The following is a 19,940-nucleotide window of genomic DNA, read 5'->3' on the forward strand; positions in this document are numbered from 1 at the left end:
CTGATCACTGACCACAGGCTCTGGTGTGTGGCTCACCACTGATCATAGGCTCCGGTGTGGCTGATCACTGACCACAGGGTCTGGTGTGTGTCTGATCACTGATCAGACTCCTGTGTGTGGCTGATCATTGATTATAGGCTCCGTTATGTGGATGATCACTGATCACAGGCTCCGGTGTGTCTAACCACTGACCACAGGCTCCGGTGTGTGCCTGATCACTGACCACAGGCTCTGGTGTGTGGCTGACCACTGATCACAGGCTCCGGTGTGTCTAACCACTGATCACAGGTTCCTGTGTTTGTCTGACCACAGGCTCTGGTATGTGCCTGATCACTGACCACAGGCTCTGGTGTGTGGCTGATCACTGGCCACATGCTCCAGTGTGTGTCTGATCACTGACCACGCGCTCCTGTGTGTGGTTGATCACTGACCACACGCTCCGGTGTGTGGTTGATCACTGACCACAGGTTCCAGTGTGTGGTTGATCACTGACCACAGGCTCCAGTGTGTGTCTGATCATTGATCACAGCCTCCAGTGTGTGTCTGATCACAGGCTCCTGTGTGGCTGATTACTGATCACAGCCTCCGATGTGTCTGATCACTGACCACAGGCTCCGGTGTGTGTCTGATAAATGATCTCAGCCTCCAGTGTGTGTCTGATCACTGATCACAGCCTCCGGTGTGTGTCTGATCAAAGGCTCCGGTGAGTGTCTGATCACTGATCACAAGCTCAGGTGTGTGGCTGACCACAGCCTCCGGTGTGTGTGTCTGATTACTGACCACAGCCTCCGATGTGTGTCTCATCTCTGACCACAGGCTCCAGTGTGTGTCTCATCACTGACCACAGGCTCCGGTGTGTGTCTGATCACTGATCTCAGGCTCCGGTGTGTGTCTGATCACTGACCACTGGCTTTGGTGTGTGGCTGATCCCAGACTCCACCTTTCCCCACTCTGTCTTACATATTGTAGTGAAATGGCATTTCTTCATGCCAATGCATATATACCTTAAAAGCAGAACCTGTGCACCACAAGTCCCTATGACTTATTAAAAGTGGAACTGAACCCTGGTGAATCTCACCTGTCTGTGTTCTGTCATGGGTGCCGCCATATTCCCCCTTCTTTTCATCTGCATCCTGATCTTCTGCTGGTTGGGCCAGGATTACAGAATTCTAACACAGGCACCCACCAGGGAGGCCAAGATAGCCAGGTATTCCTGGCAATATATTCTGTCAGTGGGGCAGCAATCGTGCAGGTAAGAATACCTATTGGAGAAGAGATATTGTTCGCCAGCTGCCAGACATTTAAAGTGCAACTTTAGTCTCACTTTATTAGAATGCATCTTGATTGACCCAAAGTATCATGTTTAGGTGACTTAAATAACTTCAGGATAGTTGCATGTTCCAAGTTCTCTGCAAGTTAATATTGTTACAAAGAGTGATTGCAATTAGTGACTTGGATTTAAAGATGGAAGATCGGAAGCTTGCCTTCACTACTTGGTCAGTGATCTTGAATAGGCAGAAAGTGAAGTATAAACATCTAAACCAGTGTTTCTCAACCATTGTTTCACTAGAAGTTGCTAGGGGATCAATGAGCAATTTGTGTTCCAGTCAGTCAGTTTAAGTGACACCATGAACCTATTGTAAGAGTGACATTCTTCCCACTGACCAGCAATGTAAAAGGCATTCTTCCCACTGACCATCACACTAATGTACTGTGAGCTGTGGATATAGTAACTACAAAAAGAGTTCCCTAAGACTAAACTAAACTATTAAAATAAACCAGCAATGTCAACAACTTCAAGTTTTTTTATTATAGGTTCTATTGAAATGGCAGATCTTTGACATGCAAGGTAAAAATGACACAAAACACATATCTATGTTTGCATTTTATTTTCCACATATTTGAATCCATCGTGAGATCAAACCCGTATATCCCTCCCACCCAATCATGTGTCCTTGTTTTCTCCCCACCACCCCCTTCCCGTTCCCTTTAGGGCCTGGCCGGTGTAAAAGACACCACGTGGCTCCATTCCAAGTAAACCCCAAAAATGTGCAAATAGCGTGATCCCAGGGGGACATGATAACACTGTTCGCTGGTAACCTAAACCCTGAAGAAGCCCCAGCCCTGATGGAAGTCCAACTGCTCAGTGTCTCCGCCCTGCTGGCATCATTGGAATACAAGCCTTCTTTTGTCAGTTTTGGTCAATGCCACCCGATGCCCCTGATCCTTACAATCAAATATGAATTCCCTGCACTAAAGTCTTCAGTTCCTGAGCAAGTCTGAGAGTTTCCCAAGAGGGAGGGGTCAAAAGAGAGTGAAAAATACCCTACCCCCAAGAGACATACCCCAGCATGAAAGAAAGAACCCCAGATTCCCACCCCCACCCCAAAAACTACAATATTCCCTGCCAATAAAGGAGAACTCCAGGCAAATAAAAAACTAAGTTCAATCCATATTTGTAGAGACTGAAAACTCTGTAACCCCTGCTCATCATCTTCTGTTCACCAATGGCACCACCTGCTATGGCTCTTAAAATGAGAAGGCAAGGACTCAGTCTATCCTACGGGTAGCATGGTGACTCAGAGGTTAGTACTTTGGCCTTTGCAGCGCTAGGTCCCAGATTTGAATCTTGGCCAGGGCAGTATCTGCATGAAGTTTGCAGGTTCTGCATGGGTTTCCTCCCACAGTCCAAAAACATGCAATTAGGTTAGTTGGCTTTCCCCCAAAATTGTCCTTAGACTGTACTGAAGACATATGACTGTGGTAGGGACATTCTGGGCCCCCTCGAGGGACAGTTAGTGACACGAATATGGCCTTTGTACAGCGCTATATAAATTCTGTGTAATAATAACTAATATCTTCAGTCTTTGCAACCTGCAGCTGGTATGGGGCTACTTTATGCTTTTTTCAGAATGAGGAAAACTTCCAAAGGTGAAAACAGCTTGGCTGCTGCTGTCAGTTAAAACTTTAAATCAAGCAGACAGTAGATATTCCCATACTGGCTGCTCATATCAGTGAGGAGGTATAGAGAAGGAGCTATTAAAGATATTCTTCAGAAGGGTAACTGAACCTGTAAAGTACAGATATCCATTGCCCCCACTTGAGCTTAAGAAATGTAAATGGCATTCCTAATGTGGGAAATTCCATGATGTACAGCTACTTAACAGTGCCTGTTGTGTCCCTGGCTCAGGTCCTTCTAATAAAAAAGTGAGCCGGCCTACTTTGAGGTTAAAAAGGACCCAGCTTCAAATATTTTCAATTCGACCTGGAGTCAAAAGTAGAAATATCATATAGGAGCACCAGAACCAAGGCCACATTCCAAGACAGAGGTTTACATTTCTCACATAAAGGTGATGGATATATTTTATTTAAAAAAAGAAAATGTAGCTATCCATGACGCAAGAACTGCAGGCAGGTGGCTAAATGTGCAGTCCAAATACCTGGCAAATATTTTTCAATTCACCAATCTGACTTAGACTGTATTGAAGACATATAACTATGGTAGGGACATTGTGGGCCCCCTCGAGGATGTTTCTCCTTATTTGTCTCCATTAAATGCTGTAGTGAAAGTCATTAATAATGCCTGAATAAATAGGGAAAGAAGAAAGCAAAAAAAAAGTTTAAAAAAAAAACAACCCTCCACAACCCCAAAAAACAACATGGCCCTAATTTCTCATCAGCATATCCCCACCAGTCATAGATAAAGATACAAGGCCATGTTTGCTTTCTTTTACCTAGATATAATAAAAATGCATTTGCTTTATATCAAAGGTTGCCTATCCTATGAACTGTCAGAGATTGAGAGTTGGCAGGCTACCTTTAAATTCTTACAAGTCTAGTTTGTTTGCTGCTCTTAACTTGCACAGTAAAGTCAAGTACCATGGAAGTTATGTCACTGAAGGATGTGCATGCTTTGTGAATAAGTGGAAGGAATTTTCCTTTTCTTTTCTGGAGAACCTCTTCAACACAGAATCCTTCCTGTCTTTAGCTTTCTTCAAAGGCTGACTGCACTGCCAAAGAAAATAATGCACAGGCAGGCAGCAGATCATTTTAATGGAGAACGTTTTTTATCCTTTTTTTCTTGACTGGAGCTCTCCTTTAAGGAATACATCTCCCAATACCCCACCCAACGGAATGCATTGGTGCCCTTCAGTAGCACTCTCTGCTGAGCTGACCTTCTAGTTCACTGTGTAAATATACAGATTCTATAGGCAAGGCCTGAAGAAGGCTGCAAGTGTGCTGTGTGGGTGATGTGCTGCTCAGACATATGCTGAGAGCCATACATTCATAGATTCAGACACAGGAGGTGGCGAATGCTCATGTGTGCAGACACGTGAGAGCATGCAGACACATATACAGACATTGCTGGGGAGGTGGAAAGTGGCTGGTAGCCCCCCTTTTAGAGGAGGGAATCTGAGGTCATTTGGTTCCTGAGAGCTTCTAAGGATAAACTGAGACAAAGGGGAGGGAACTGTGTGCACAGGGAGGTCCTGAGGCTCTTATTGAAGGTGTTTGAGACCCTGTAATACAGGGAAGGTGTCCTGAGTTATGTCCTGAGGTTTATCACTGTATAAAGAAGGGCGTGGTAACTGTCCTGAGGATAGATAGAAAGTCAGAAAGACAGACAGACAGACAGATATATATGGATGACAGGTCAATAATAGAAATACTAGGTTGAATAATAAGAGCAAATGTCATTTGGACAAAGATGACAGGAGAGACAGAGAGAATCAGTATAGAAATATGAAACGTATTCAAAGACACAGTGCATAGATAGAGATAGAAAGAAAGATAGACAAACGTGCATATGGACAGATAGATATCCGTCCAATAAAGGTCCACATCTACATACATACACAGAGGTATGCATGTCCTTACCTGGCTGGGGCCCGGCTTGGATGTAGGGGTCTGGACTCCCAAAATCAGAGGGCAAGATAGACAAACAGACACTGATGCATGCATAGTGCTAACAGTAATGTGCACAGTATGTCTGTCTGTTTGTATTAACATAGGCAGAGAAGAGGTCAGCACAGCAGAGAGCGCTTCCACTACAGCTCATTCTGAGGGGCAGCTAGAGAGATTTGCACTGAGAGACAGCATGAGAGTGCTCAGAAAAAGACAGCCAGGAATTAAAATGGCAACATCAGAGATATAGCTTGGAGAGTCAGAAGCTTAGGCAGACAGCAGAGAGCACCCTGAGAAACTGAAGTATGAATGTTTGGAAAAAGACGGTTAAGACGGAAAGTGCTGAGAGACTGCGGAGAGAGTGTTTCATGCGAATCACCTTTCTCGTTGGTCAGAAAAAGTCTGTATACTGTTCAACAAGGTGTTGCCTGCTGTCAGATCCTCTTGGATGGGTCTAGAAGGAGAACACCAGGTCGGAGACACTTCCAAGGAGACCGCTATCGGAGATCATCTCCACCACCTCCGGAGTGCAGTGATCTGGAAACTCGAAGTGAGACCCACTGCTGGGCAGAAGGTCTCTGTCCGATGGGACGTAGAGCGACCCGGAACAAAGCCCAGGGAGACTTTCATCCAGTCCCTCTTCTTCTTCCACTGGCTCTGGTGAAGATGGCAAGGATTGGGCATGGGGAGGCTGGGCAGGAGAGTAGGGGGGCACCTCCGGGCTGCGCGCTGACGACTCTCGATTTGGCGTCTCATCTGATTGGCTGACTTTGTGCCCCCCCCATTCGGAGCTTTCCTCCCCCCAGTGCATTCTGGATCCCAGATTCACTTCCGACTGGCACGAAGAGGGAGCAGCTTGGCACCTTTGCGTGGTACGGGGCAGCCTGGCACGTGTTCTTCCTGCTGGATCCCGTGTGCGCCGGCGTGGCCTGTATTTGTAGTTGGGGTAGTCGGCCATGTGCTTGAGCCGCAAACGCTCAGCTTCCCGGACGTAAGGGATCTTATCTGTGTCCTCCAGTAACTTCCACCGCTGGCCAAGGCTGCGAGAGATGTCAGCGTTGTGCATGTTGGGGCACAGAGACATCAGTTTCCTCCTCTCGATCTGAGACCACACCATGAAGGCATTCATTGGACGCTTTATGTGCCCACTGGGGGTCTTACACCAGCTGGGGCCACCTGGGGCTGCATCTTGGCTCTTTGGGTTGCTCCCCACAGATTTATGTTGAACCATCCTGAGTTTTCTTATGAGAAGTTGCTGCACAGTGGCATCACTAGAGCATCTGAAAGGCAGGAAGGGCACGTGTTTGGTGAGGAGGGCACAGAGGTAGAAGAATGCTGCAGAGGGTAATACAGGAGATGCAGAGTAGAGTCAGAAGGCTATGAAAGGGTTAGCAGAGAAATACCTGCAGACAGGAAGCAGAACAGCAGAATTCTGGCACTGGAAGATTGGAAGCTGGCACAGCAGGAGAAGGTCATAAGTCCCAATCAGTGCCCAGGACTTTGTGATGTTTCCTCTTCTCTCCTTCCCTTCCTTTGTCTATAGCTCTGCCCTCTCTTCTCTCTCTCCTTTTCTCTGCTGTGTCCCAGACGCTGCCTCACTGCCTGTCTCCCCACTTCAGTCTGGGGGGGTCGATGTAAACACAAGTCTGCACCCCCCCCTTTCCATAACCATCTTCTTCTCCTGAGCAGCTATTGGTTGCTGGGCGGTTCTAAGTCTGCACCAGCTCGTTAATGAGCCAAGAGAGGAGAGCAGCTCAGACAGCTCCAGCTCAGAGACCGGTGGAGGGGACTGGCAGCACGTGTCACGTCTCAGGTGGGAGGGACGGTCACCTGCGGTGTGTCACTCCTGTATGATGGCATGCACAATGCCTGATATGAATGCAAGGACCAGCACGCTGGTTAATCTGGGCAGCTGAGAATAAACTAGAAGATCCTCTGCTAATAGCTGCCTGGTTCCTTTATTCTATCCACCTTAAAATTTTGTTACATTCTTTCCCATGCAGTTACATTTAAATATAAAAATGCAATAATGCTGTTAATGTCCTAATTGACTTTGGTAAAAAAAAGCAAATATTGCATGCAATGAAAATGCAAACACAAAAAAAGCAATTACAATTTCATGCAAAACGATTGGATATTTCCTAGAGTATCAAAAACTCATCAAACTAAAGAAATGTAAAAACTCTTTGGTTGTTACCTGCTAATGTACTTTGCATATCCCCTGAATGTTTAACATTGCATTAAAAATATAATCTTTTTTCGGTCTGACTTTCCTAACCAGATGGGTTGTTATAAACTAAAGCGTATCTAAACTCAGAAATTTCACTTTACATAAATGGGTAGACAACCCTTTAATGTTAAGAAAAAAATCTGTTTTTTTTAAGTGCAACACCCTTTTTTTAAACACCGCCCCCTTAATATGGGTTGCGTGACGAAAGTATCCCTGGAGCTTTGTTCTCCCATTCATTCTCATGCTCTTGGGTGCTCCTTCTGCACATGCCCGAGATGCATCTCGGGCATGTCCAGAAAAATTTGCTGATCTTACGCATGCGCAGTGTGATCAACAAATTTTTTTCTCCCAACCTACGTCACCCGATCTCGCGCCTGGGTCGGGTGACGTAAGAAGAAACAGGAAGAAGATGGCAGCGCCCGGAGCACCGGCTCGGGGAAGGATGCCGGGACGACGTGGGAGCTGATGGCAGACACCTCTGGATGTATCAGACTGCCCTGCGGGGTAAAAGGTAAGTGTACTTTTTTGTTTCAGGCACTTTTCAGTTTAGTTCCTATTAAAAACTAGCAAGTAGCAGTCACATGGCAGCACAAGGCTTCTTTAAATGTGCAGTAACAGTTAACCTGTCTGTAACATCCAAAGTATACTTAGGGCTACCTCATGAAAGATTTGACGTTTTCAATATGTACAATAGTGTATGACAGGGTCAAACTTGTGAGCAAGGCCATAAATATGTTTAATGGGGCTCTATACCAAAGCCATTAAAGGGCCTCCCGTGAAAGTTCAGAGCCACTGTCTAGAGTATAGGATTACAATATTACATGCTTGTAAATAGGAACCGGATATTTAATGGAGTATGGATTTAATAGAAGTACACACACAACAATCCAGCCTGTGTTTTATAATTGGAGGCACAAGTTCCTTCTGCTTCCTGATGAGAAACGCATTGGAAGCTGAAGTTGTTTAATAAATTAAATCAGAGCACAGGATCATTCTGGGAGAAAAGTAGAGCAGTCATGAGCAGTTAGTAAAATTCAACATTGCAGATGAAATATATATAATATAATCTAGAATGGGTTGACTACTTGTATCAATCAAATCTTCTTATCCACCATCCTTAACCAAGAAAGTGAATGCTAAAAGCTGCTGATCACTGAAGAATTTTTTTTTCAGGAAGGATACGCTTCAGCTATTCTGCAGAAATCTCACCATATTTATGACTGAACAATCTCCATTAGATATACTCATATCAGGACCTAACCCAAACTATCCATTTGATCTAAATCTCATCAGACAGGTTCTTGCAGTACATTTCAATTTGGGAAGGTTCATCTATTATTAGAGATTCATGGTCAGTCTTTATTCTTATTTTGGTACAAAAAAGGTGAAAGAAATCATTTTGATGTCTGTTGAATAGCACACCCTTTAGGGATACCATTAGAGAGATGCAGAGCATTCAATATATTTTTATTGTGTGACCAACAGTGGTGAGCAGCCAACCTTTCTCAACTAATAAATGAAATCCCTATCAATACCTGGTCATGTAAAGTATGTCTCCTCTGATCGGATACACCTGATGTACCTAGAATAGCTTGATGCTGAAACTGCCATAAATCAAGATCTGCAAACTGGACGTTTTTCCAACAGATGGTTCACGTTCATACTTAACACTCTCCCAGCATTGGAACGAGAAGCCATACTCACCCCATTTCAATATACGAAACGTTTTGCCATTGTGTAAGAATAACGTTATCAAACTTATTTCCCCTCTCTTACTTGCTCCAAGAAATGCCAGTGAAAGCACCGTATCCCCCCCCTGGAATTTCTGATTATATTTGCACATTTATATTCTAATTATATGTAATTGCATACTAATAGTTACTTTGAATCGTTTTCTTTTGTTTGTTTAGTAAAGTTGAACATTTTCTGAATAAAAAAAACCTGGTCACAAATAAATATATATTTAGTATGGTCCTCAACCCTCCTATAGTGTGAGAGAACCATAATCACCTTGATCAACTCTCACATATTCATTCATTCATTTATTTATCCACTTTCTGTCTTGCTGTAGAGAGCGCCCTCTAGTGACACATCAATAAGCCTTGCTACTTTTTTTCTAACTTTAAGCACAGTGGACCCCTGCAGTTAGTTGGTAAAATTCTTTCTATTCAAATTTGTGACCAATATGAGGACCTCCTTTTGCCTTCAGAACTGCTGGCAGCATTCTCCAGGGATTTTGGTCACTACTGACATGATAGTATTCCCGCAGTTGCTGATGGGAGTGTCATGCAGTGTAGTCCCTTGCTGTAGTCCTGCTTCAAGGTTCGAAGTGTTGTGCTTTCAGAGATGCTCCCCTGGATACCTCGGGTGTGAGGAGTAAATGGTTATCTGAGTCTGATCACTCTCCTCTGACATTAACAAGCCAAAGTATCCAGAGAGCTGGATATTTCAACCTTTTCAGACCATTCTATGTATGGTTGATGTATGGTTGGATGTAAAAATCAGCAGATTACTGGTTTCTGAAATACTAAGAGCAGCCCAGCTAGCATTAAGAACTATCCATCATACAAAGTAACTTTTATGACCTTTGTTCCTTATTCTGATACTTGGTTTTAACTTTAGCAGGTCTTTACAATGTCCACATGCCTAAATGCATTGCGTTGCTGTCACGTGGCTAATTAGTTATTTGCTTTAACAAGCAGTTGAATAGATGTACCTAATAAAGTTACGGATAATGTTCATAGCCCGCAACAGGTATGTAATACAGTTAACAGTTAACATTACAGATACAGAAAGTCTAGTATGGAATTCCAACCTCGTACCTCATGACTGAGGGGAGAAGACACCAAAACGCCCACTCCCCCATACCCTCCCTTAACCAACAACTGTCCCGTGCAAATTATTAACTGCAGCCTCAGGCAATACAGGGCATCCTTATATATCTGGTCCATGGTCATATTTGACCAGCAGCTGCTAGTTGGGAGACAGGAAAATCATGCAGAACAAAGACGATTTCAGGTAAGCCGATACTACTGCTTACAAGGAAGAAAGTTACTTTCCTAAATGAATAACTCTGTGCTGATTTCTGAAAAATATTCTGTTGCTGTATATTGTGGCATGTAAGGTATTCATGCAGACTTAAAAGTAAATCAATCAGTGTTTCTAATATTCTGACAGGTATGAGGACTGTGAGGAGACAGCTCGTTGGTTGTTGGACCGCGTGCAGTCCCCTCCTGTGATTGCTATCATTTGCGGATCAGGTTTGGGGCTTCTTGCTGATACGTTGACTGATATCAAGACCTTCGACTATGTCCAAATCCCACATTTTCCTACAAGCACGGGTAACGTGGTTCTTTCTACAAATCAAGAAAATTGCTACTTTCTGAAATCCTTGATTTGAAATGGAAGTTACACAAATACTCCACACAAAATGTTCCAAAAAACAGCAGCAAATTCCACAAAATCGGTACATAGCCACTTCCAATGATCTGCTACCTACACTCATTCTTTACACAAAATAGCCACTTGTATACGTTTTAGCACAAACTGTTACATTCCATAAAATTCCCATTTCATACAGTTGTACAGCAGAGCAGAGTGAATTGTTTACTATGTCCACTCAATACTCTGTATATTCTGTGAGTTGATGCTTATTTGTACAAATGTCATTCCAGTGGCTGGGCATTCAGGGCAGCTGGTGTTTGGAATTCTTCAAGGCAAGTCATGCGTTGTTATGAAAGGTCGCTTCCACGTCTATGAAGGATATCCCCTGTGGAAAGTAAGATTTCCGGATGTATACATGTGACAGGAGGATGATAAATTGTTTGAACTCCATCTCAATATTACATCTATTTATTGGTAGAGGTGTCTGGCTTTATTTCTAATTCTCAATGACTAGAAAGCAATGTACCATGGTGCACAGTACCACTCCTGTTAGAGATGTAGTTCACAATAATTTTATTCTGTATGTACAGATGTTGCACAGTAGCACTTCTTGTGTTTACTTCTCAGTATCTGTTCTTATTCTGTATGTATGGACTCTGGACAGTACCATATATCTCTTGCCCTGTCTGTCAGATGGAATTCCCAATATATGTTCTTATTCTGTAAGTATGGACTCTGCTTAGTACTACTTCTCTTGTCTTGTACCCTGGTTGTAATTCTCAGTTTCTGTACTTATTTTATATTTACGGACTCATAGTACCACTTCTCTGGTCATGTTTGCTAGGTGTTCTTCTTGGTATCTGTTTTTCAATATTTGAATTCCAGCTTTTACGAGCTGTTAGTACTGCTCAGTGACGTCTCTCTGGTCCTGTATGTTGTACAGTATTCATAGCTTACTCCAGTGAATGAACTTCAGGCTCACTCTTATCTGTGTTTTCTATAGAGTGTACAACCTTACCCAGAATACCTTTACCCCATTGGTCTCTGCAGCTCTAACGTTGTCTTTTCAGGTCACGCTGCCCATTCGAGTGTTTAAGCTCCTGGGGGTCAAGGTCTTGATGGTAACAAATGCTGCGGGGTCACTATGTGAGACATACAGTACTGGAGACCTCATGATCATTCGAGATCACATAAACATGCCAGGATTGGCGGCCCTAAACCCCTTAAGAGGGCCAAACGACGAAAGGTGAGAGTAGAGGGATACTCTGCAGAAAGGCGGTGTTTGGCCAACTTTCCATTACAGAAGCAGCGACCAGTGGTGACAATCTGCATGCCTGTGGAGCAGTAATGTGTAGTTGCTGTGCTGCAAATTTGAAGCAAATTTAGAATACTTTGTTGCTTGCAGATTATTACCTTCATCCTAAAGTTTACTGCTCTGGTCATGAATTGCAATTCAAATGTAGCAAAAGGACATAGCAGGTTTACGATTAATGGTATATTAAGGGGACTCAGATTTAACATGATCATCTTTTTTAATGAATATATTTGTAGTCTGGAATTTCTCCAATAGAACTATGGCCTTCTGTTGTAAAAAAAAAAAAAATGTGCAGCAACTTCATTACAAATCCATCTGTACAGATTTCTCTTTGTTCCCTTGCAAAGTCCCACAAAAAACTTGTTGATCCTGCCAGTGAATTCCCTGCTAATTTCTGTAATGGTGTTGCAAATCTCATGTAGGCTGTGCTTACTTGAACTACAGCGGGAGAATATTTTACAGGGAGGTTGGCTATTGTCTCATTGTCCTGCTGTTACTTTCTGCACTGACAACACTGCCTGTGTTTCTGAAGCCTTTTCACTGTTAGCTGTCTGAGAGGGAAGCAAGTGAGTGTCAAAAAAAATAGAACTTGGTTTACTCTGTGCTTCTCGATTAGACTTTCATACAGGAGCTTAGGTATACTTCAATAATGTAAAAGAATTTTAACTGTAGATAGCGACTTTAGAAAGATATAAAATTCTCAACTGTATTTCAGGTTTGGTCCACGCTTTCCCTCGCTCTGGGATACATATGATAAGGATTTGCGCTCCACAGCTCTGGAAATTGCTCGTCGGCTTGGCCATACAGATCTTATCCATGAAGGGGTGTACTGCATGGTAGGGGGGCCGAACTTTGAGTCCGTGGCAGAAGCCAGGTTCTTGCAGCGGCTGGGCGCTGATGCCGTGGGTGAGTTTGGATTGCAATAAACATAGAGATAGTGTATCCTGATAATGCAATTACTTCTTTCAACATAGGTTAAAGAATGCTAAAGAGTGACATACAAAAATATAACCTTGGTATGTTTTAAGAGTACCAGAACTCTGAAGGTTGTGAAAGCTGTCCAGGCGAAGGCCTAGTCACTATTATCTGTGGTCTGCCTTCTATTGACCATTTTCCATTACTGACTTATATTGACTTGTCCTTCACAATGTCTCTGTGTGGAGACAGCCACCTTTGTTAAGCGAGACTTTCGCATGTCGGAAATGCCAGCTTGATGACTGATGCAGAATATTCATGCAGCAGAAGGAAAGGTTCAGAAAGCACAGAACGAATGAAGCAAAAGCAGGGAGATTCTTCCACTACGGGTCCTCAGACACAGCTTCCTCTCCAGCAAGAAAAAAAATAGCAGGGATTTCACAAAATATTACTACAAATCTCTTTAGAATGGCAGTCAGGGGCTATAATGCCTTAAATGACATTGCCCTGAAAACACAACTTATGAGCCGTGTGTCACTCAAAGGGGAAACCTCCCCCAATGTTACGTCATTATGCCAGAACCCGCCCACTCTCCCATTGCACCGTACGGGAGATTTGGGGGAGAGCCACAGACCACCAAACTTTTCTTGCAGATGGACCACCCGTTAGCAACCGCTGGTTATCTAACTTTTTTCTGCAGAGTATTGAACACTTACCATGTTCCCCACAACATAGCAGGTCAAGTTCAGATCATTTTGCATGTCTACTTTAAGGAACCTCGGGTGCTAGTGAAACAGGACAATATTATGAGCAGATAAAAATTGTCCCCAGCACATCCCAGATGTATTCAAACCAAATATTCTTTGGACAATATTAGGTGTCCCGTAACCTGCCCCATTCCCTGCATTAAAGTGGGTGCATTATCAAAATGCTACTGCACTAAACAGTGGGATGTGGAAATATGCCTCTAATCCAGCTTACTGTGTTATAAACATTTGCATAGCGGGGTTCAAAGGCAATACAAGTTCCACTACAGGGGATAGTCTAAAACAAATTTTAAAGACACCTGTCGCAGTATACCAACCACAGTGCATGCTTTACCAACAATAAAGATGTTGCATCTTTAATGCATTGTACAAATGCACTCTCAGAAACACTGGAACAATACAATTAGGTAGGTTTAGGTGCCAAGCGGGCTCTCAGACACAAGGGCATAAGGCCCATGCACCTTCAGGTAGCTGAGTTTGCTGGCATGCTTCTAATCACAAATCAGCTCAGCCAAACATTCCTGTTTAGCTTATGTTATGGACTTATTTCAGACAAAACCATAATAGCGGGACAAGATTACAGCACATCTAATCACAGAAGCTGCAGGCAGCGGTATTGGCAACATGTCTATTGCCACCTGTTGTGACACATCTATTTTAATCTTGCTCAAACTGACCCATTCCAAGGCTAAAATTGGGAAACATTTAGTATCTAAAATGGACAATGACCCCTATATACTTGGAAAGAAATAGATCCTCTGTAGAAAGCTCAAGGCTACAAAATAAAGGGATAGTATGTATAATGGCTCTTTTTTTTAATTTTTCTTTACCATGTTTTCATGTTTTACCAAGTCAGGGCAAAATTGAGAAAAAAGCAAATGCATCTCTGTAATGTGTGCATAATCTAAATATCGGTAATATTTGCACATATCCCCATGTTTAATCCTTTAATGACACTGCAAGTACAGAAAAATGCATTTTTACCTGCCATAAATGTACTTAGCTTCAAAGTACATCCTAAAGGTGCGTACACACTTCCAATTTTTATCGTTCAAAACGAACGACGAACGATCGATTGGGCAAAAATCGTTCGTAAAAAAAAGTAACCAACGACGCCGACGAACGAGGAAAGTCGTTGGAAACGAACGACCGGACTGGCGGATCGGATTGGACGACGATCGTTGAACATCGTTCGTGTGTACGGTCGTTCGTTGATCGGCAATGATCTGAGCATGCGTAATGAACGAACGTCCGTTCACTTTCCTGTCGTGCACATAGTTCCTCTATCGCTCAAACGATCGTATCTATTGTGTGTACAATATCTACGAACGATCGTGTCGTTATCTCTATGTGCAGGATCGGTGCTGTACGATCTTTCGTAGATATCGTGCAGGATCGTTCGTTTTCCAACGATAATAATTGGAAGTGTGTACGTAGCTTAAGTGACAACACACAGCTTTTGTTGTCAGCCCTGCCCATTGGGATTTGCTTAACTACTTTACAACTCTAGCTAGGCATGTAAAACAAAAAGACTAATCATTCTTTAGTCCAAGATAAAAACTGGGAAGGCTCTAGGCTCTTTGAGATAGGGCAAAAGAAAAGCTCTGAACTTCTTTACTGACTTGCTGCAGCTTCTGATGCACATTGTGAGAAGCTCACAGTGTGCACTGAAATGACAATTAACAATTTCAGTACCGGAGAGGAGCCTGGACAACTGTGCAAGACGGGTAGGCTGCAGTTCACCATAAGAAGGAAATAAAACAGTTTTTGGTAATTTTGCGTTTAGATTTGTTTGAAAACCTCATACTCAAATCTAATGGTTTCCAAAATTTTTTTATTTTTCTGTAAAACTTTATTGAACAAATGCAAATTTAAATAAAAAAACTGGACAGACAGACTTCAGAGCAATCATGGGCATTTTAAGTAAGATTACCTTCTGTTTGCAGGTATGAGCACAGCTCCCGAGGCGGTGGTCGCAAAGCATTGTGGGATGCGAGTGTTTGGTCTCTCTCTGATCACGAACCGCGTGGCCCAGGCATATGAGATGGTGGATTCGGTGGATCACACAAGCGTGCTGGAAGTAGGAAAGCAAAGATCAAACGTCCTGCAAGAGCTCGTTACTGAGCTGGTCAAAAGTATCAACTTCAAAGAAGAGGACAAACAGGAACTAGCATAAAACATTGTACAAAAGCTTTGCCAGTCCAGTGCTGGATAAACTGTGCTTGGATCTTGGTAAACTGGTGTTTCCCAAACATTATCTGGCCATGTGCCACCAACAAATCCTTCTGAGCTTTTACTACAAGGGTTGGGAATCCTGTTAGGTTATCCTTTCTCATCATTTTCAGTCCCAGAGACAGGTTGATATTAAATCTAGGCTTTAGGCCTGCCTAGATGACAGCAAGAACCAATACGTAACTTCTAGACCAGTGGTCCACAAACAATGTTCTTTGCTTGTCTTTACCGGGTCTTCAAGACCCCATCCTTCCCAAGGACACCACTGATAATGCCCTATTTCTCCCACTAAAACCAAGAATGGAGCACTGTTTCTCCAGTGAATACCAGTAATAGGCATTTCTCCCACTAAGCACCAGCCCAATTTCTTCCACTGCCACCAACAATGGGCCATAGTTCCTCCCAATGACTCCAACAGTGACCACGGGCATTAGTTTTTTTTTATTATTTAATTCCATTGATTACCAATCCTGGGCCTTCTCATTGAACACCGGTCCTGGGGCTTCCCATTGACCACCGGTCCTGGGGCTTCCCATTGACCACCGGTCCTGGGGCTTCCCATTGACCACCGGTCCTGGGGCTTCCCATTGACCACCGATCCTGGGGCTTCCCACTGACCACCAGTCCTGGGGCTTCCCACTGACCACCAGTCCTGGGACTGCTCATTGACCACCGATCCTGGGGCTTCCCACTGTCCACCATCCAGGGGCTTCCTATTGACCACCTCTCCTGGGGCTTTGTATTGACCACCAATCCAGGGGATTCCTATTGATCATCTATTCTAGGACTTCCCATTGACCACCAATCCTGGGACTTTCTATTGACAGATGATCCTGGGGCTTCTCATTGACCACAGGACACTGAACTGGCCCTTGACTAAGTATAAGGACATCTTACCTCAATCCTTGATGCTCAACCTGTGGCCTATAGTCCATTGTTACTTATCATAACGCAGCAGCAGCAAGCTATCTCTTGGGATTTCAGAGACCATACATCTAATCCAGCCTTTTTAATATAAAGGAACCCTTGAACTAACACTCAGGTCTTCAAGGAACCCCTGTTATAAGTACTATAGGGTTCTCCCCAGGCACTTTTAGCAGGGTGCACCACCCAGCACTTTTCAGCACCCACCCGGCTGTTTTTGGGTGGTTACCAAATAGTTTTGGTCACAATACAGGGGCTGCCACCCACCTAAAATTTCTTCCCACCCGGCTTAAAAAAATTTCTGGGTTGAGCAATGTACTATATCCACAGGAAGATAGGAAGAATATATCGATAGGAAGAATGTCTCTTACATTGCTGGCCAATGGGAAAATTGTCACCCTTACATATAGCCAAAAAAAGATAATTGGTGTTATTTAAAGAACTCCTAACAACGTATGGAGGAACCCTGGTTGGCAAACACTGATCTAATTCACTGACCACGGACACCTCTTGCAGGAAGTATTCCTCGTATTGGGAAACACTGCGCCTGACCTATGTAGCCTAGGGCCCGGTGAACCAGAACCTTTGATGCCAACTTTGAAGGCCGCCTCTGTCTTCCTTCTTGTTATTACATAGACCTTTCTTCTATCCAGAGCCAGGGAACAAGAAATTTAAGAATGAGGAATCAGCAATAGCGGCCTCCTTTTCTCTCTGGACAGGTTCCCTTTAACTGTATGCAGGAAACCACCGTGAGCACAAGAACATTATATGTGACACTTGTAAAAATAAAAACAATGAAACCGTCTGTTGTATCCGTTGATATTCGTGTACTGTGTGATATTAAAGAGATCGATCCATCCAGAACTTAGTTATGGTTAGACGCTGCTTTACCAAACCACCAATTTCTTCCAACTCTGGTGGTGACGTATTACCGTTTGCCCAACACCCCCTTCTCTTCTTACATTCTCCTGACTATAAAAGCCATAAAAAGTCAAGCAAACCCTTTTAAAAATGGCTGCAATGGGCAAGTGTAAGGTTGGGATCCTCGGTGAGGAGACCTTGCATCACCGAGAGATGAAGAAGACAATTCAAGTTCATTAGATATAAATAAAAATGAGCGAAGGGAGGAGGCTGCAACAACCAATCATTTTTCATTTTTTTAGCAAAGCTGGTTGGTTGCTATAGGCAACCCATGGAGCTCTAACCAATTCCATTGCAAATGTAAAGATTGAGCAGCTTAAATGTTTTGGAATTGATAAGAGATTTTTACAGTAGAGACAAAACACTAAAACCTTTTTTTATTGTTGCCATTGTCAAAGTTCAGAGTTGGTGACAACTGCTATCGACTTTTCTACACCAGGTGTCACAGTGACAGGAAGTAAGAGAAAAAACCTCTCCAAATGCTATTCCCTACTCTATAACAAGAAACAAATACATTTGGCTGTAGTTAGGCTTTATTATTATGATGGCATTATGGATATGAAACTTAGAGGCAGCAAAACACATTACAGGTTCTCTTTGTGGAGGTATGACAAGTGGTATGATTTAAAAAAATGTTTTAGATGACTTCATATTCAGGCAATAAAGTTACCTGATACCTGCTTTTGTTTTCCCACCTGGAGCTGCTGTTTCCATGGTGAAGACATGCAGAAGACACCTTCTCGTCTCACCTCACACAAGCCGCGCGCTTAACTCCACGTGATCTTGCAAGTGCTGTACGCGGGCTCCCCCTGCCAACCAGTGCCCAGAACGCTCCACTGTGATTGGAGGGCAGAGGTCAGGAGTAAACCGGAAGCCATGTTGGTACGGCTGGGTGAGGCAAGATGGCGGAGAGAGGTGTCACGTGACTTTATTGCCTTGGAAACGGGATTAAAACTTGTATGTAGAGAGAGACCGGAAAGAAGGAAAGGAGCAGTGAGTCTGAATGAAAGGTTCATTTACACACAGACGTGCTAGCTGAAAAAAATCTTATAGAAAATGACAGGAGACTTAGAAGAGGCTTAAAAGTTGTAAGAGAGGGACAGAGCTTCCCAGACAGAAAGAGACAGAGAGACAGCCTCCCAGAGACAGACAGCATCCTAGAAAGAGAGGGACAGACAGACAGCCTCCTAGAGAGACAGACAGACGGCCTCCCAGAGAGACAGACAGACGGCCTCCCAGAGAGGGACAGACAGACAGCCTCCTAGAGAGACAGACAGACGGCCTCCCAGAGAGACAGACAGACGGCCTCCCAGAGAGGGACAGACAGACAGCCTCCTAGAGAGACAGACAGACTGACGGCCTCCCAGAGGGAGACAGACAGACAGACTGCCTCCCAGAGAGGGACAGACAGACAGACGGCCTCCCAGAGAGGGACAGATGGCCTCCCAGAGGGAGACAGACAGACAGACGGCCTCTCAGAGAGGGACAGACAGACTGCCTCCCAGAGGGAGACAGACAGACAGACAGCCTCCCAGAGAGGGACAGACAGACTGACAGCCTCCCAGAGAGGGACAGACAGACAGACAGCCTCCCAGAGGGAGACAGACAGACTGACGGCCTCCCGGAGGGGGACAGACAGACTGATGGCCTCCCGGAGGGGGACAGACAGACTGACGGCCTCCCAGAGGGAGACAGACAGACAGCCTCCCAGAGAGGGACAGACAGACTGACAGCCTCCCAGAGGGAGACAGACAGACTGACGGCCTCCCAGAGGGGGACGGACAGACTGACGGCCTCCCGGAGGGGGACGGACAGACTGACGGCCTCCCGGAGGGGGACAGACAGACTGACGGCCTCCCGGAGGGGGACAGACAGACTGACGGCCTCCCGGAGGGGGACAGACAGACTGACGGCCTCCCAGAGGGAGACAGACAGACAGACAGCCTCCCAGAGAGGGACAGACAGACTGACAGCCTACCAGAGAGGGACAGACAGACTGACGGCCTCCCAGAGGGAGACAGACAGACTGACGGCCTCCCAGAGGGAGACAGACAGACTGACGGCCTCCCAGAGGGGGACAGACAGACTGACGGCCTCCCAGAGGGAGACAGACAGACAGGCAGACGGCCTCCCAGAGGGAGACAGACACACAGACGGCCTCCCAGAGGGAGACAGACAGACAGCCTCCCAGAGGGAGACAGACAGACGGCCTCCCAGAGAGGGACAGACAGACAGACGGCCTCCCAGAGGGGGACAGACAGGCAGACGGCCTCCCAGAGGGAGACAGACAGGCAGACGGCCTCCCAGAGGGAGACAGACAGGCAGACGGCCTCCCAGAGGGAGACAG

General features: G+C 44.6%; 3 protein-coding genes across 7 annotated transcripts in view; 2 read left to right on the forward strand and 1 right to left on the reverse strand.

The window, feature by feature from the left end:
• Positions 1 to 2,408: 2,408 nt before the first annotated feature.
• Positions 2,409 to 18,398, reverse strand: SOX12 (SRY-box transcription factor 12). Of its 3 annotated transcripts, none has more exons than XM_072414270.1 (3): positions 18,264 to 18,398; positions 15,450 to 15,590; positions 2,409 to 6,185 (listed from the first exon to the last, which is right to left on the reverse strand). In XM_072414270.1, exon 3 carries the CDS (start codon positions 6,134 to 6,136, stop codon positions 5,360 to 5,362), a length of 777 nt encoding a protein of 258 aa, XP_072270371.1. In that variant the 5' UTR covers positions 6,137 to 6,185; positions 15,450 to 15,590; positions 18,264 to 18,398; the 3' UTR covers positions 2,409 to 5,359. The 3 variants fall into 3 exon arrangements, with proteins under 3 accessions (XP_072270371.1, XP_072270370.1, XP_072270372.1); XM_072414269.1 differs by having other exon boundaries at positions 18,289 to 18,395; XM_072414271.1 differs by lacking the exons at positions 15,450 to 15,590; positions 18,264 to 18,398 and adding an exon at positions 6,309 to 6,436.
• On the forward strand, positions 9,404 to 17,495 carry LOC140332959 (purine nucleoside phosphorylase-like). The gene is made up of 6 exons (XM_072414266.1): positions 9,404 to 10,153; positions 10,313 to 10,476; positions 10,810 to 10,913; positions 11,590 to 11,765; positions 12,550 to 12,740; positions 15,463 to 17,495. Exons 1-6 carry the CDS (start codon positions 10,131 to 10,133, stop codon positions 15,690 to 15,692), a joined length of 888 nt encoding a protein of 295 aa, XP_072270367.1. The 5' UTR covers positions 9,404 to 10,130; the 3' UTR covers positions 15,693 to 17,495.
• The window catches only part of C6H20orf96 (chromosome 6 C20orf96 homolog), a 12,452-nt gene continuing 10,828 nt past the window's right edge, over positions 18,317 to 19,940 (forward strand). Inside the window, exon 1 of one of the 3 annotated variants that reach the window (XM_072414265.1) lies at positions 18,317 to 18,586. The gene's annotated coding sequence lies outside the window, so the exon portion shown is untranslated. Of the gene's footprint in view, positions 18,604 to 19,940 lie in introns of all 3 variants that reach the window. The other 2 variants (XM_072414264.1, XM_072414263.1) reach the window with 2 other exon arrangements.

Source organism: Pyxicephalus adspersus, chromosome 6, assembly GCF_032062135.1.
Source record: "Pyxicephalus adspersus chromosome 6, UCB_Pads_2.0, whole genome shotgun sequence".
NCBI lineage: Eukaryota > Metazoa > Chordata > Amphibia > Anura > Pyxicephalidae > Pyxicephalus > Pyxicephalus adspersus.